The following is a 15229-nucleotide window of genomic DNA, read 5'->3' as shown; positions in this document are numbered from 1 at the left end:
GGAGTTTAATGGCCACCACGCGGCGTATACGCAATGCCCACCCTCAGGCATTTGTTATCATTGATAAGTGTGCTTCAGAAACAGGGTGTCCTGATGGGACACTGTGTTCTGGCATTCCCTAACAAGTGCAAGGACACCCCGTACACGGAGAGCAGCCTTTTTGTCGCCCATTCAGTGCGTATACTTAATACCGAGTGCGGGTGGTGCGGTATGACTCTCTGCGCTTGTGTGTGTGTGTTTCTCGGCAAAATATCCTGTATACGCACTGCTGGCCCGCTGCTGTCGGCATTGGAAACGATGGCCAACGGAGGATAACAACGACGGGCAGCTCAGAGCTCGTCAGTTAACGACGCTTGTCTCAGTTGCATCCGAACGCTCCAGCAGTAAACGTTATCCGCAACTGGCTACGCGCAAATCAAGGTAAGTCCTTGCAGGACCACAAAGAAAAAACTGTTTGGAGTGCAGAAGAAAAGGGCAAAAAACGGCCAAAATACACAAATTGAAATCAAACAAAAAGTGCTGCAGGGTTCGTGTGCCAGAAAGGCTCTGCAATTAGTGGCTGTCCAAGGGGCCCAGCCCAGTTGGCAAAAGTGATGAAGTGATGGCCAGAAGCGATTTGCAGTGGGTGCGGCACCAATCAAGCAAATTGTGGGCCACGTTTGATTTGAGTGTGTGCCAAGTGGCAAACAATTGACGGTGCGACAGCGATTAAACGCGGAAAAAGTGACATTTTTCACAATCCCAGCTCGGGTTATATAAGTCTGTGAAAATTTTTTGCCCCAAATTAGCATGTATACCAGAAACCCAGTTCTGTATCTATAACCCAGTCGCCTCGTTCTCGCCGCTGATGCGGAGTCTGCGTTCTGCGCAGCGTCCCAGGACCGAATCTTGGTCGGCTTTTTTTATTTTGGGCAGCGGGGGAGTTGCCATGGGTGGCACTGACCTAGTCGCTGGGCAAAATAGAAAATGGAAATCAACAGGAGCAGCGTGTTGGGCCTGCGCACGCAAACACCTGTTGCACATATATGCTAATGCCCCCAGCGCCGCTTGGTTTTATGAATGGCTTGGCATGGCCAGCTGTTGCACGCCATTTGATTTGTGTCCTTGTGCCATTCCAGCTGGCCACCATGGTGACCAATGCCGCGGGGACAGCCGCAACGGGAGCAGCAACAAGCAACGCCACCAACAACAACAACCTGCAGACGAACAACAACAGCCATGCGGCGAACAACAACAACGATGACTTTGACTTTGACCAGGACAGTGGACTGCAGGACCTCGGCTTGCCGGTGTCCGTGCAAACATTCCTGTGGCGGCAAATAGCACCCTTCATCCGGCCCAAGCTGGGCAAACTGCACGAGTCTACCTGTCTGGTGAGTTTGGCCAGGGCTTGCCAACAACATCTAAGTCAATTGCCAAAGTTAGAAAACGAAAAGAGCTAAGATGGCCAAGAATAAGGAACCAAATTTCCCAAATACAAGAATGGGTGCTGTATATTCGCTATGCGTGTTTGTTGTAAGGATGGACTGTGTAACATAACGAAACCCAAAACCAAATTGGCATTCAGATTGGCACAAGCAATTCGTATTAAAGACCAACAAAAAAATTGTGTTCAATGTCTTCTACTTTTGATTTCACTCAGCCAAAATCATGGAAAATTGGAAGCCAAATTTGAGCCCCAACTTTGATGTTTGATGTTTTATATACTTTCCTGCATTCGATTTATTTTTCTTTAACAACTACTAACACGGCCACCTTCCACAAACTGAACAACAGACCTGTCTTCCATGTCCACCAAGCCAGGAAAAGTTTCATTCAGCTAAGAAGATGATGATTTAATGACCGCCCAAAAAAGTATGCTACACTTTTTGCCTAGCTTAATGTAGGCTTGGAAACTTTTCCTGCGCTTGTGTGTAGTACATTCAGTATGCTTTATACACAACCCAACTAAAACCACAACTACAATGACAAACTGTACAAATTAACATTGTAAAATCTTTCGCAATTTGTCTGAATCTGAATGTAGTTTTGTCAACATGCACCGGGACACCATGTAAGTTATAAATGTTTGTAGTAGTGAGTAACCCCTCCCTTTTTTTTCTCAAGCTTGTTCGCTCAATGTTTAACTAGATGCATATTATATGAAAAATATGTATAATATTGAGGTTAAAAGCTTCATTTTGTACCCTTTATATTGTATATGTTAAATGTTTTATGTACCTATGTTTAAGATTGTTTTTCGTTTGTCTGAAAACCCCTTTATTTTGCTGTAAACTTGGTAGCCTTAAATCATATGCGCTTCAGGTGGTTTATTATAAATTTAACAATTTCTCCGCCCTATTTTCGATGCTCAGGAGTCAAAGGAAGCCTGCAAGGTGAGTCTAAGAATAAATAGGTTTGTAATCTAATATTTATGAAACCCATTTTGCAGTCCTTTGAGAAAGTGCTTGTGCAGAACATACAATTCGGGCTGTCACCACCACTCACAAAGGGTTTGGGTGTGATTCCCCGATGGCGTCTGTTGCAAGGAGCTCTGCCACATGTTATGCATGCCTGTGCCGCTCTGCTCTACAATCGCGTCAAGGACATGCAAGCTATAGGTCCTGTCGAGACCAAGCTACTCTACACCATGCAGTGGATCCTGCTCTACGCCGCCGAGGAATGTGCCGATGATGAAGGCGGCGAGGATCTGGGCTTGGGAGATGCGGCGGAACCCAAGTCGAAGTCCATTGATCAGTACTTGTTCTCTGTGCCAACTATAACGGTATGTTAAAACTAAGTTAATATATAGACGTAATTAATACCCTTTCCTTTCAGCTCTTTGTGTACCTATTTGCACCTATTATACACCATCTAAAGGAATCGGATTTCCAGAACTTTCGCCTGGAGAATGGCATTAAGCTCTGGCAGGGAATGTGGGATAACCGAGCACCCGGAGCTCCATGTTTTACAGCACCCGTGAAGCCCAAGGCTCGCAATTTGCTGTGTGCACCCACTCCAAAAGGATCCACGGATGTGTTCCCAGCACGAAAGCACTCACTCAGTGCGGATGCCATGTCACCCAAGCCGGATTCGCCACAGAGCGGTATTTCCGACTATGGAAGGCAGGACGAGGAGGTTTGTCTATAACAAATCTAAAGTAATTGATTGTTTCTCTAACTTTGCTTACATCTAGGGTTCCTGGGTTTCTTCGCCCAAGGAGTTTGCCTTTCCCGAAACCATACCAGAAGAAGCCTCCAGCGTGGAGGATGAACGTGTGGTCATTTTCAGGCTGCCTTCGGCGCCGCAACTAATGGATAACTCATTCTTTACGGTAAGCTCATAAACGATGTTAGTAAGTAATCACTAAGGTATCTTGTTTATCAGGCCGATGCCAGTCTGCTGCAACAGCAACAGTCGCAGAGTCGCCGAGGAAGTCGCCAGTCGATGAACTCCCGTGACAAGGATAAGATGCCCTCCACCAAGTTCGAGTTTGATCAGCAGGAACTCATGCGCGGTGCCTCGATGAAGGAGAAGCGCAGTGCCTCCATTGAAAAGGAGACGGACTCGGATAAGTCGGAGAGTATCAAGGCAGATGTGTCCGCGGCCACTTTCCTGGATGTGGCAGTGCTCCGCTGCCTCTTCATCTCCCATTGGCAGGAGGAGGGCATCTTCTGGAGCCTGCAGTATCTATACAATCGGTGGGATCTCAGAATAACTAACACATAGGGTAAAACTTACCTAGATTTCATTTCAGACTCAGTGACATTGGCGAGGAGGCGGCCATCACTTTGAATCAACCTCGCAAGCGCTCGAACTCCTTGCCCATACCGCAAATCGAGATTTCACTGTACCAGGGACCAGGCAGCAATAGTCGCGATAGTCCTGGGAGCTCTGTGGTTAAGGATTACATTGAAATACCAGATCCATCGCCCACGGTGACAGCCTGTGTGGCAGGTAAGCTATAATTCCTACTGGTTCTATCACCCTTTCTGATGTATACTTTAAACCCAACTCTTTAGAGGAACCTCAAAGTGCACCCAGCACCACGGAGAGACGCGGCAGTGAGAAGAAGAAACGCGTTAAGATGGCCGATCTTCGGGCTTTCGTGGAGACGAAGATGTTCTCGAAGTCGGAGAAGAATTTGGAAAAAGTAGGCCTCGATACAAACTCAGCCAATGGCAAGACACCACTGCAACATGCAGTAAGCGGAGCAAAAACTTATGTTTAATGTTCTTAAGTGTTTCTGCCTGGCTCCCGCTTATAATCCCCATATAAATGTTACATTTTAAATGGTGTTTGTTTGGCTTGAGAGTTGAATGTTATCTAAATGTACCCAAAATGCACGTTGATCGATAGTAATATTGTTCTATGTTATCATATAGGAGTACCATCGCAGCCTGGACACGGGTGAGAAGAAGCTCTCGCGATCGGCCTCGATGATAAGTCGCGAACCAGCCAGTAACTTGATCAAGGGCAAGTCCATGCCCAGTCTCAGGTAAATATATATAAAACCCCAACTAGCCAAATTTCAAAGAATACGGCTGACTCTTAATCAGGCCTCTAACATCAGACACCAAAAACACACATACCATGCCATACCATGCATACCATACAGGTGACACTGCCAAACGATTCTCGAAATTCCACACTCTTCAGAGACTCATTCTTTGCTGTCGAGCTATTTGCTAATGCTATATATTCTATACCCTATGCCTTGTACTACTCTTCTCCAATGAACAACCAGCTGTCTGCTTGATAGCGGGTGAGTTTCGGTCTACCATGCTAACTGACTATGATTTTAGTATCTGGATCTCCAAGAAACACTCTATGCTTTATGTGCTCCATGCCCATGATGGGCTTTCCTCCTTTAACTAGTACCACCTCTTGTATGCTAACCTTTTGGCACCTGTCCAAGCCTGTTACGTTCTCACCTTTCACCCAACTATCTTTCTCCAACTATCTCACCTGGCTATCCCACTAGCAACCACCCCTGATCCCTCAGCTTGCCGCACGCCGTTTTTGACTAATGCCACACACACGCTTTCTCGCACGTATCCTACAAAATACAAGATTTTACAGATACGTTGAGCCACCCAAGGCCCCACGGCCATCGCAGGCCACCTGTCCGCGCTCCACGGCCTTCTATCCCCGGAATCCCATCATTACGGTTACGGAGCACACGCCCACACCCTCGCCCGATTACATGAAGCGTCAGGTGAGCAGCCATCATCATAGTTATGCTAGTTTTGTCCTTGGCAAAATAAGTTTGCACTCAAGGATGTGATAATGAACTACTGCTGAGACCCAATTATTTTCGTACAGGGCTCCATTGACTCCCAGCTGGATGCCTTGAGTAATGGCGGCAGTATAGCTGGCATGGCTGGAAACGGAGGTGGTAATGGTAGTACAGGCATGGGCAGCACCACCACCCGTTACCGTGGCCAAATGCTGCGCTCCCACACGGACTCCCACATCGATTATACGGGCGTGGATGAGTCGGAGGCGCCGGGCTCCTCCTTTTACATAACACGCGATGGTGGGATAGACTACGAGATTATCCTGCTGGCCATTAGCAATGTTTTCAAGCGGGATCCGGCACAGGTTTGCTCACTGCGCGTTTTGGAAGCGGGTCTGAACATCTGCGAGCTGCTGATTGAAATGGGTGTGCTCAAGTTGGGTGAGCATGCCCACGAGATCTCGATGAGCATTACCAGGCGAGCTCTGCAGGTCCTGGGATGTCCACACGGTTGCAATGATGGTAGGTCGAGCCTACTCAGTTATAAATGATTTCCAAAAAATGATATTTAATATATTTCTAGGTGTTCGTGGGCCCCCTGCTGACTTCCTGCGCAACCAATGCCAGAAGATCCTGTCCAGAATGTTGCGGCAGGCTGGTCAAAGGACCAAGCGCTTCATGCAGGAGATGGTAAAGACATCCCCATTGCCGGAGCTCATCGACTACTTCCATGCCTTCCTGGCCTTCTGCGTGGATCCCAGCTCGCTGCTGTCGCCACTGAGTAAGTGTACACTTATTTGCTGGCCAGAACGGCTAGACCGCAAATGCTGGGCTTGGATGCCAACCAATTGTAGGCGCACCAAAAAACCCCATATTTAATACTCGATCCAACCAGACATATGAGTTCCATTGGCCATTTTGTGTTGGGCTTCCCTTATGCCTTTTGATTTGCTCTTCCGGCCCCGGAATCCGCATCACCCATGCTGTTTGTGGTTCCATTGTTTCCATTATGCATGCCAAGAATTTTGCTAATGCTTTTGAGTTGTTGTACCTCCCGATTCTTTTGACTGTCACCACCAATACGTTGTATATATATATATATGTATGTATGTATGAAATGATGATGCAATAGCTCATAAACGACAGAGTGGATTTAAAAATGCTAACACCGATATTGGCGGCGTACCAGGTCAGGGCGGCTATTCGACCAATTTTAGCGGCGGCATGAGCGGCGGCGCCGAGGCCCAGGTGGTTGGTGCGGTCTTCAAGCCGCTGGTCAGCCGCTTTGTGGAGGCCAGCAAGGATCTGAAGGGTCCGGAGAATATAGCCCTGTACGGCGACATCCGGCAGCTGGTCACCTATGTGAAGGGCGCCCATGGCGGTCCGTTTCGCCTGGTGGCCCTCAGTGGCATCCTGGCCGTCACTCCAAGGCCCCACAAGAAGGGTCCTTCCGCGCAGACCACTCGTGTGATCAGGTAAGTCACCAAAATCACATAGTAGAAGATTCATTTATTCAAATCCATACTTTGCAGACACATTCCCCAGGCCAATGCAAATCAGAGTCTGCAGAACGACGACAATCGTTCGCAACGTCGTCTTCTCCTGAAGAAACGCAGCACTTCGTCCGCCTGCGCCGTGGTGAGCAGCCTTTCTAAATCCCAATCTGAAGCTCATGCCCGCCTCGTACATTTCAGAGCCTGCTGGAGACGGAGGCCTGCGAGGAGCTCTACAAGACCAGCCAGTCGCCACTGAGCAACTTCCGGCGCAGGACCACCGGAGTGCGACCCACGTTGACACCGCGTCACAGCGAACGCGCCCTGTTATCCGACTCCACGTCCAGTTCGGAACGCAATTCGCTGGGACGGCTCAGCGGCTTGGTGCGCTGGTTTCGCGGCACGCCCAAGGAGGCATCGTCCATCGATCTGGAGATCGGGTCGCTCAACCCGGAGATCTCCTCCACGTTCATGCGGCACGCCTCGCTGAAGATCCAGCGCGGCCGGTCGAGCGATGGCATTGGGCGGTCCATTCAGCGCGCCAAGCGACGCGTCGAGCGGCGGCTGAACCGTTTCGGCGGCATTGTGAAGGGCAAGAAGAAGGTGGGCGGCATCGAGGAGACGGCGGACTTCAGTCGCCGCAGCTCCTCGGACATGTGCGACGGTCCGCGGGAGTCGGAGGTGGTCATCCTCAAGGAGCGCAAGCTGGTGCCCACCGAACCGGTGCGCGTGGGCATGCTACGACTTTCCTTTCTGCTAGAGACCTGTGCGCCCGGCTCCTTTCCCGATCCCCAGCTGGTGGCCGCCGTTCTGGATCTGGTCAGTATACCTACCCACTCCTCGTTGAGAGTCGCTTCTTTAACATTCTGTTTTGTTCTGCAGCCACAAGCTCCACTCGTGGCTAGGGCCACCTTCCTGCTGGAGTGCGCCCACTTTGTGCACTTGTGCAACAAGGGTCAGTGGCCCGCCTGGATGAAGCAGAACGTGGGCAGCTACCGGGCCTCGGGAGCAAACATCAATCTCAATCAAATGAAGCAGCAGGTGAGCCAAACGAGCGCCAGACGCACCCACATCCTGCAACGGGCAGCCGGCAAGATGTTCCACCAGTGGGCAGAGATGGTGGGCGCTCGGCTGGAGGAGATCCTCTTCACGGAGCGACTGCAGTACGAGGCGGTCAATGCGAGTCTCACGGATCCTGAGAAGCAGCGCGAGCTGCTGCAGCAGGACGAGGAGGAGGACTTTCTGGACGAAACATCGGTGAATCCGCACGGCAATGATTGCCCGCACTCCTTGAAGCTGATCGCCTGTGTGCTCCTCTTCGAGATCACTGCGTTTTTGAGGGACACCTACCTGATGCTACCAAAGACATCCAAGCTGATCCATCGCGACAAGCCGGCTCCCTGGGAGAAGGTGTACCGCGAGGCCAATCGCCGCTGGTCCATGGCCCTCAGCTCCATGGGTCACTCGCAGACCTCCGCCCAGAGCCTGCAGTCGATAGCGGCCGGTAACGATGGCGCCGGCCAGTCGGAGCGAAAGATATCCTTTGTGCTCCACGAACCGGACAATGAGTCGGAGAATAGCAGCAACACAACGCTCACCAAGGAGGGGGAGGAAGGTAAAATCTGTAAAGTTTTAAATGCATTTATCACTCATTTATATTATTCTTTATTCCCAGCACGTCGACCCACTGCATCGGCTGTTCGTCCATTCCTGCTGAGAAGAGGCACTGCCACCACAACGGGAGGATCCTTCAAGCGCCGCTCGCTGAAGCTTCGTCGCAACACCAAGGACAGCAAGGACATCGAAACCGATTGTAAGTAGCTCTTAGAAATAATTTAATATTATCTTAAACTTATTAGTTTAAATATCTCCAGTCAATATGCAATCACGTCGCAAGGTGTCCTCGCTCTCCGATCGCAGTGACACCTCGGAGCAGGGCATGATCAGTGGTGGCGAGGAATCTCCGGGCATCCTCAGCGACGATCAGCAGCCGGAGTCGCCGACGGACTCGAACGAAAACGATGATACGGCCAAGAATATGCCATGGCTTAAAGCAATCATCGATCTTATGTCCAGCTATAACTACTACTGCACCCACAAAGGATATTGCCATCCATTTTGCTACAAACGACACATGCGATCCTGCACTCGCTTGGTCAAAGCCACCAGAAAGGTAAGAAATCCTTGATGGAGGTCTAACTTAAGCTAAAAACATTTTACTATTTGCTAGGTTTATGGCGAGGAGTTTGGATTCACCTTCGATGCAGATCATCCCAATGTCGAGCCCACAATTATCACGTCCAGTAAGCCACATACTTCTCGATCTCGTTCCACTAGGAAGGTATCGGAACAGAGTTCCACTCAGACATCCCCGTCCAAGCGAAAGGATAGCTTGTCTCGCAAAGACCGGTAGGTGGTATCCATATGTAACCCAAATGCATTGCTAATTAAGTGCTTACAGGATTAGTGATGATCCTGACCTGGAAATGGCGGAGAAGTTAGCCAAAGCTTTTCGACAAGAAAAAGAAAAGAAGATGCAGGAGGAGCCACCCATCCTGAAGTTTATCCGCATTCATATACGTAACTTGTTCCATTTTCCGCTGGCCACCTTGCTAAAGGGTGCAGTTGTGCTCACCGAGGAGATGGTCATCGAGGCAATGCCCGCCGCTTGGGAACTCCTTCTGGAGACCAATCACGATACGGCCACCTCAAGTGCCGCTGTATTTTTGATGGGCTCGGTGAAGGCCCAAAACTTTGCCTTCGACATCATGCAGAGGGCTTTGAAGCACAAGGATCCGGACATAAGGATTGGGGCCATTCAGCGCTATCTGGTGTTGTGGAAGTGCCGCTTCCATGTCTGGCCACGAATGGAGGAGAATGCCCACGATGTGACCTTCAAGGTGCCACCAGGTGGCATCGAATTCACACTGCCCTCGCCCAAGATTGGCATCGAAAGTCTGCCGGTGGTGGATCCACCCTGGATGCCAGTGCAGCAGACAAAGGACATGGACGTAACCCTGAACCAAGATAGACATGTGAGTGAGAAGGCCGCGGAGACCCTGGGTTATGTACTGGTCGGAAGGGTATCTTTGTTAATGGTCTAATGCCATTTTTACCTTTCAGCGATCCTTGGTCACCGCAACCAAGAGCCGAAAGATGCAGCAGACGGAGGCCATCCGGAATGCCCTGCGCCAGCAGAGGGACAAACAGCGGGCAGAGCGCCACAGTTTCCTAATCACCATGATACCCATCAGCCAACAGGCATCACATGAGCCCGGAATGGAGAAACTGGAGGACCATGAGATCGAGGAGGATCTCGATGGCACCCGCATGTCCTCGCACTTGCACCACGCCCACTCTCTCTTCCCCTCCGTTCTCTGCTCCTCCGTGATGCAGATCGTTGGCTGCCTGGACGATGCGGCCATTGGATCGGATGGCAATGCGGTATATGAGATTGCCTACCAGGTGATCTGGGTTTGCTTGGTGGAGGAGTCAGCTCTGTTCCTGCGCTATGTCTTTGAGCGTCTGACTCGCGATCGCCAGGATCAGATGTTCAAGCTCCTGCGACACCTCATCCGATTTGTGCCCCGTCTGCCACAACAGGCGGCATTTGCGCTCTACAACTCGATTATAGGATACATCATGTTCTACGTCAGATCTTCCAACGAATTGAAGCAAGAGGTGGGCACTGCATTTCATGCATATAAATGGTTAACTCAAGAAACGTCTCTTCTTAGCTCGTTGGCTCAGCCTTATCTGTGCTTTGGATGGTGGTGCACTCGGTCCATGGAATTATGTTCAAGGATCTGAAGCAGATTCTGCGTAAGGAGCAATGCGATGCATCTATTCTGCTGACGGCCAATGTGCCCGCAGCCAAAAAGATTGTTGTGCACGGACCAGCGGATGATGACTACAACATACCCTCTCAATTTCCCGTCCAGGAGGATACTCTCTTCTGTCAGCTGCTCAAGGAGGCCTTGGATTACTATCCCATCGATGAAAAGAACACCAGTCACTACTGTCTAGTGGACTACAAGAGCAGTAAGTTGGATGTGGGACCAGCTTTAAAGTAACTTCCTTCTACTTCTTGACATCTTTCAGGTAAAATCCTCAACCCCAACTGGTACATCCGTGATCTGTACTTTTTCAAGAGATCGCAATACCCTGAGGTGCGTCTCATGCTTATGCGTCCGGAGGAGTCCTTCCTGGCACTTCAGAAACAGGAGCTTACCAAGAAGTTTGTGGAGATCGGCAAGGTGCACTTGACATGGGCCATTCTGAAGAACGTGGACATGGTGGTGCAGCGGGTGGTGTTCCTGCACGAGGAGCTGATGAAGCTGCCCTCCTTCCCGCGCAAGGCACTCGAGGTGGATCTGGATCTGCACCATGGTGGCGAGTACGGAAAGGTGCTGCTCGGGTTGGACGTCCTGCACAAGTTCATGTGGGTGCGTCTGATCGCCCGCATGTTCGAGGCCATGGCTGGGAATTTTGCCTACTCAGCGGACATCCAACTCTTTCTGAACGTCCTTTCCGGCGCCTCCATTCTGCACGCCGAAGATTCGTGCATTATGCGCTATGTGATGGCCACCTTCATCAACGCCGCTTTCAACTTCAAGAACATCTTCTCCACGAACGGTTACTTTATGATTATGCCCACCCTGCTGCAAGTCTACTCCCTGCATCAGACCAACAAGCTGATCACCACCACCATTGAGTATGCGGTAAAGCAGTTCTATCTGCTCAACCGCAAGCCCTTTATACTGCAAATGTTTGGATCCGTTTCCGCCATTCTCGATACGGATGAGGATGGCACGTACGGTGAGGCCCACAAAGTCCAGTCCAGCTGCCTGTTCAACCTGCTCCTCAGTCTCGAGGATCCCTCACCGGATCCTCTAAACATTGCGGAACTGGTCAAGGAACCCAAGCCCCTCAAGGCCATCGACTTTTGTTACCATGACGAGGATGACGATGTCACCGTTTTGGACTGCATTACCTTATGTGTCATGGTCGTGTCCTACTCCGCAGAGAGCACACGGGGATACCAAATGCTAGTGAGTCCATACTTATGATCTAGATAGAAATCCCACTAACCATTAATCCTTTCAGATAATTTTGGAAGCCATTCTGCCCTGCTATCTGCAACAGATCCAGTCGCCCAGCTATATTCCGCTGCAGGGAAAGTCGGAGCGCGATATTATCCTCCAGCTGGCGGTGGCCATACGCACCATGGTGCACAACTGCGAGGGTCTGGCCAAGAGCTACAACGGGCCGTATCGGAACAGTCCGGAACACAAGGGCTCCTCGCAGCGCAACTGCAGCCGAGGACCTCCCTGCTCACCCGGCCTGGACTTTGAGGAGGAAACACATCCCAAGTACATGACCGACGCACGCACCAAGAACATGATGGACTCTGCCGAGGATTCGGAAATGATACGCACCGAGTACCGAAGACCACGTGACGTGTTACTCTCCGTGGTGGCCGATTTCCTCACGAAATCCACCGTGCGTCTAGCAGAGCTGGCCAAGAAGATGCCCAGCGATACGAAACCCACCGAGGTGCTGGACGCCAAGTGCCACATTCGTTTGGCGGACATCGCGCACTCCTTGCTGAAGGTGTCGCCCTATGATCCGGAGTCCATGGCCTGTCGTGGACTGCAGCGCTATATGCAGGCGGTTCTGCCACGGGCGGAGTGGTCCAATGATACGTTGCGCAACGCATTGGTCACCATACTGCGGCGCATTGACAAGGTGTTCCTCAAGATCTCAAAGAAGCCATCGATCAGGAGGAATACGGACTGGGAGGCGGCCGCCGGACTGCTGAAGGGCATCCACGAGACGATCATACGGCACTCGTACGTGCTGCACTGGCAGCAGATGAAAACGCTCATCAGCACGGTGCAGAATCTGATCGTCAATGAGCCCGGCATTCCCGAGGGCGTCTCCAGCGCAGGAGCAGCGCTCATGTCTCAGAATCCGCCGGCCTTTTTCTGCTCGGCCGTGGTGCGTCTGGTGGCCCTGCAAGTGGTCAGCCCCGTGGACTGTTTCTCCCTGGTCCAAATATGCGGCGGTAGCGCCGAGTTTGCCACGCAGGAAAAGGCCGAGGGCTTTCTAATGCATCTGATAATGCCACTGTGTCTGAAGGTTTGCTCGGGCCGCGGCGTTTCCGACGTGGGCGAGTTGAAGATGTCGGACGTTTCCTTCCTGCTGACTGCCGTGTTGAATGCGATGAGTCCGCCGGCGGGTCGTACCGGGCAGGCCGTGTCCCAAATCAACCGGGTTACCGGCGACCTACGCGCCGGCTCACTCACCTTCACCGGCAGTCGGGATGCCAAGCGCCCAGCTCGCATCTCCGGGTCCCTCTACCAGGCCGCCTTCTTAGCCCTGCGCATCGTTTGTATCTGCTTCGAGAGCCGGCTCTCCAACGAGTGGCCCCGCATCGTTCGGGTGATGAGGGATCTCGGCAGGCGCAATGAGGCGGCCCCGGATCTCTGGAGCTTTATGGAGTTTGTGGTCACCCACCGAACGCCCCTCTACATTGTCCTGCTGCCCTTCATTCTGCACAAGGTAAGAAACGGGGTCTTTTCAAATCCATTATACTTTCGTGACCCCAACAATGGAATTTGCCTTGGGTGTATGGTCACAGCTGGTGACCCAAAACATATTAACCATCTTTGCAGTAATCGTAAAGGGATATCTATTAGAGTAATGGTTTATACAAGTTGATCTGAGAGTCGAATGATGATGAACTGTGATTTAGAGCGGCAAGAGGCTTCTTGTGTCTGGGTAACATGAACCCAAGTTCCCCTAACTGAATTTCAAGTTTTCATTTTTGATTACTTAAAATTATAATTTTTTATGATGCATATCCGTAAGCCGATTATAATATCCTTTGATACCCATATCTGCCTTAACCAAGTAGTTTTCCGACTTGCACTTCTATGACTTATACGCAAAAAGCAATCCCTCCCATGACCTTTGGCCATTCTGAATATATTTCTAAATTCGTTTAAAAATCGAACCACATTAACGATTCATATCTTCCAGATATCACAACCACCCATTGGGGATCACGAGCGACACATGCAGTTCATCATCCGGGAGCGATTGCGTGGAACGCCGCCGCAGGGCGGGATTAAGTCCAAGGGAGCTCTGCTGCTGGAACTGGCCAGGGAGCTGCGGGACCTGCGCGACGAGCTGGAGGAGAAACGCTACGGTAAGGGGACCGGAACGGACGGAAACCCAATTTTTGCTCCACACACCCACTCATTTTTCAGTCTCCACAGATCGCGAGAGCTCCGAGCAGAAGAAGAGCGACACACCGGCGGCAACTAGTGCGGCTGAAGCACACAAGTCGCAGCAAAGACCTTCACTTATATCTATCTTCACAGGAACCACCACGGGCCAGGCCTCGCACTCCCACGTCTCCGCCGTGCCGATCGACTCGCGCAGCGGATCCGGCGGGATCTGCACGCCCAGCGACACGCTGTCGCAGCAGACGCTGCACCCGCCGCGGGAGTCGCTCTCGAGCAGCTCCACGGGCCGGGATCCGCACACGACGACCAGCGAGAGCCAGAGCGGCGAGGCGGACGCAGGATCGGCGCCCACGCTGGTGGGGCCAACGCCGAGCGGATCGGGACATGGATCGGGCAGTGGCATTGGTACCGGTGCCGCCTCCGCCGTGCCCTCGCATCTCTCGCATTCGCAGTCGTTGCAGCAGGCTCCCTTCAAGGCCCAGCCGCCCAAGCTGCGCTTCGTTTCGTCCGTGGAGTTCCGGCACTCATCCGGGGAGACATCCACCACACCGCTATCGCCGGAAAGCCCGGCGGAGGACAGTTCCGGGGATCATACCCGCTCACGCCTGCAGCGATCCAAGGCGGCCAGTCGAAAGACCTTCCGGCTCAAGCGCAGTCGTCTGACGCCCATGGAGCCACCGAGCATTGTAAGTGATGCAGAAATGTACTTGACCCTGAAATCCTCATACATACGTTCTTCATAGGTCACCTCGCAGGAGGAACAGGTACCGCAGGCGCAGGCAAAGGCCCTGGGCGAGATATCCTGGGACTCCGTTTCGCAGACGTCCTCGACTTCCGGCTATCGGGACAACAACAGTCTGCAGACTGGTCTGCTTTCGCCAGATGGATCCTTGGGAGGCTTGACCCTGGGTCGCTCACCCTCGCAGCACTCGCTACTGATGGTCTTCGAGGGGCAGGACGAGGACACGCTCATTTAACAATCACAGAACGGCGACCGGGCCTACGAACTTTAGAACCCAAGTGGTTCCACTAATTTAACAGGAATTTGTAGTCAAGAGTAGTCAAACAGGCAAAAGGTAGTTGTTGGGTGTTGAGTTTTATAGATGAATCGTTGTTTTCCATTGTGTGCCATTTTTGTATATGATAGGTAGAGTTAGAAACTAATAAAAGTACTTGGTAGCCGTTCTAAATGTTGCTCCACTTTTTAATTGATAATGAGTACTGACGATGTAACAAGTGGCGCCAGAATTTGAATAAGTTTGATA

At 51.4% G+C, this 15229-nt stretch overlaps 1 protein-coding gene across 18 annotated transcripts; it reads left to right on the top strand.

Annotated features, from left to right (window-relative positions):
- The first annotated feature begins 274 nt into the window (after nucleotides 1-274).
- Nucleotides 275-15154, top strand: LOC6538240 (protein unc-80 homolog). Of its 18 annotated transcripts, none has more exons than XM_015193234.2 (31): nucleotides 275-420; nucleotides 1119-1373; nucleotides 2027-2053; nucleotides 2355-2375; nucleotides 2432-2764; nucleotides 2818-3117; nucleotides 3176-3313; nucleotides 3367-3680; nucleotides 3737-3936; nucleotides 4002-4183; nucleotides 4365-4477; nucleotides 4727-4744; nucleotides 5053-5197; nucleotides 5305-5740; nucleotides 5802-5999; nucleotides 6351-6693; nucleotides 6751-6856; nucleotides 6913-7530; nucleotides 7594-8326; nucleotides 8387-8524; nucleotides 8586-8884; nucleotides 8942-9120; nucleotides 9173-9746; nucleotides 9835-10392; nucleotides 10449-10752; nucleotides 10813-11762; nucleotides 11818-13275; nucleotides 13756-13924; nucleotides 13995-14042; nucleotides 14100-14650; nucleotides 14708-15154. In XM_015193234.2, exons 2-31 carry the CDS (start codon nucleotides 1128-1130, stop codon nucleotides 14939-14941), a joined length of 9933 nt encoding a protein of 3310 aa, XP_015048720.1. In that variant the 5' UTR covers nucleotides 275-420; nucleotides 1119-1127; the 3' UTR covers nucleotides 14942-15154. The 18 variants fall into 18 exon arrangements, with proteins under 18 accessions (XP_015048720.1, XP_015048716.1, XP_015048721.1 ...); XM_015193230.2 differs by having other exon boundaries at nucleotides 13986-14042; XM_015193235.3 differs by lacking the exon at nucleotides 4727-4744 and having other exon boundaries at nucleotides 4002-4132; nucleotides 5062-5197.
- The last annotated feature ends 75 nt before the right edge of the window (nucleotides 15155-15229 follow it).

This window comes from Drosophila yakuba, chromosome 3R (genome assembly GCF_016746365.2).
Source record: "Drosophila yakuba strain Tai18E2 chromosome 3R, Prin_Dyak_Tai18E2_2.1, whole genome shotgun sequence".
NCBI classification, from domain to species: Eukaryota; Metazoa; Arthropoda; class Insecta; order Diptera; family Drosophilidae; genus Drosophila; species Drosophila yakuba.
The sequence above is the reverse complement of the archived record's forward strand: the minus strand, read 5'-3'. Positions and strand labels throughout refer to the sequence as shown.

What these genes read in the sequence shown, in the direction of transcription:
- LOC6538240 (XM_015193226.3), top strand. Translation starts at nt 1,128, where the DNA reads ATGGTGACCAATGCCGCGGGGACAGCCGCAACGGGAGCAGCAACAAGC. An exon ending in CACGGGGATACCAAATGCTA is followed by an intron (nt 11,763 to 11,817) that starts GTGAGTCCATAC and finishes TAATCCTTTCAG; the next exon opens with ATAATTTTGGAAGCCATTCT. An exon ending in TGCCCTTCATTCTGCACAAG is followed by an intron (nt 13,276 to 13,755) that starts GTAAGAAACGGG and finishes CATATCTTCCAG; the next exon opens with ATATCACAACCACCCATTGG.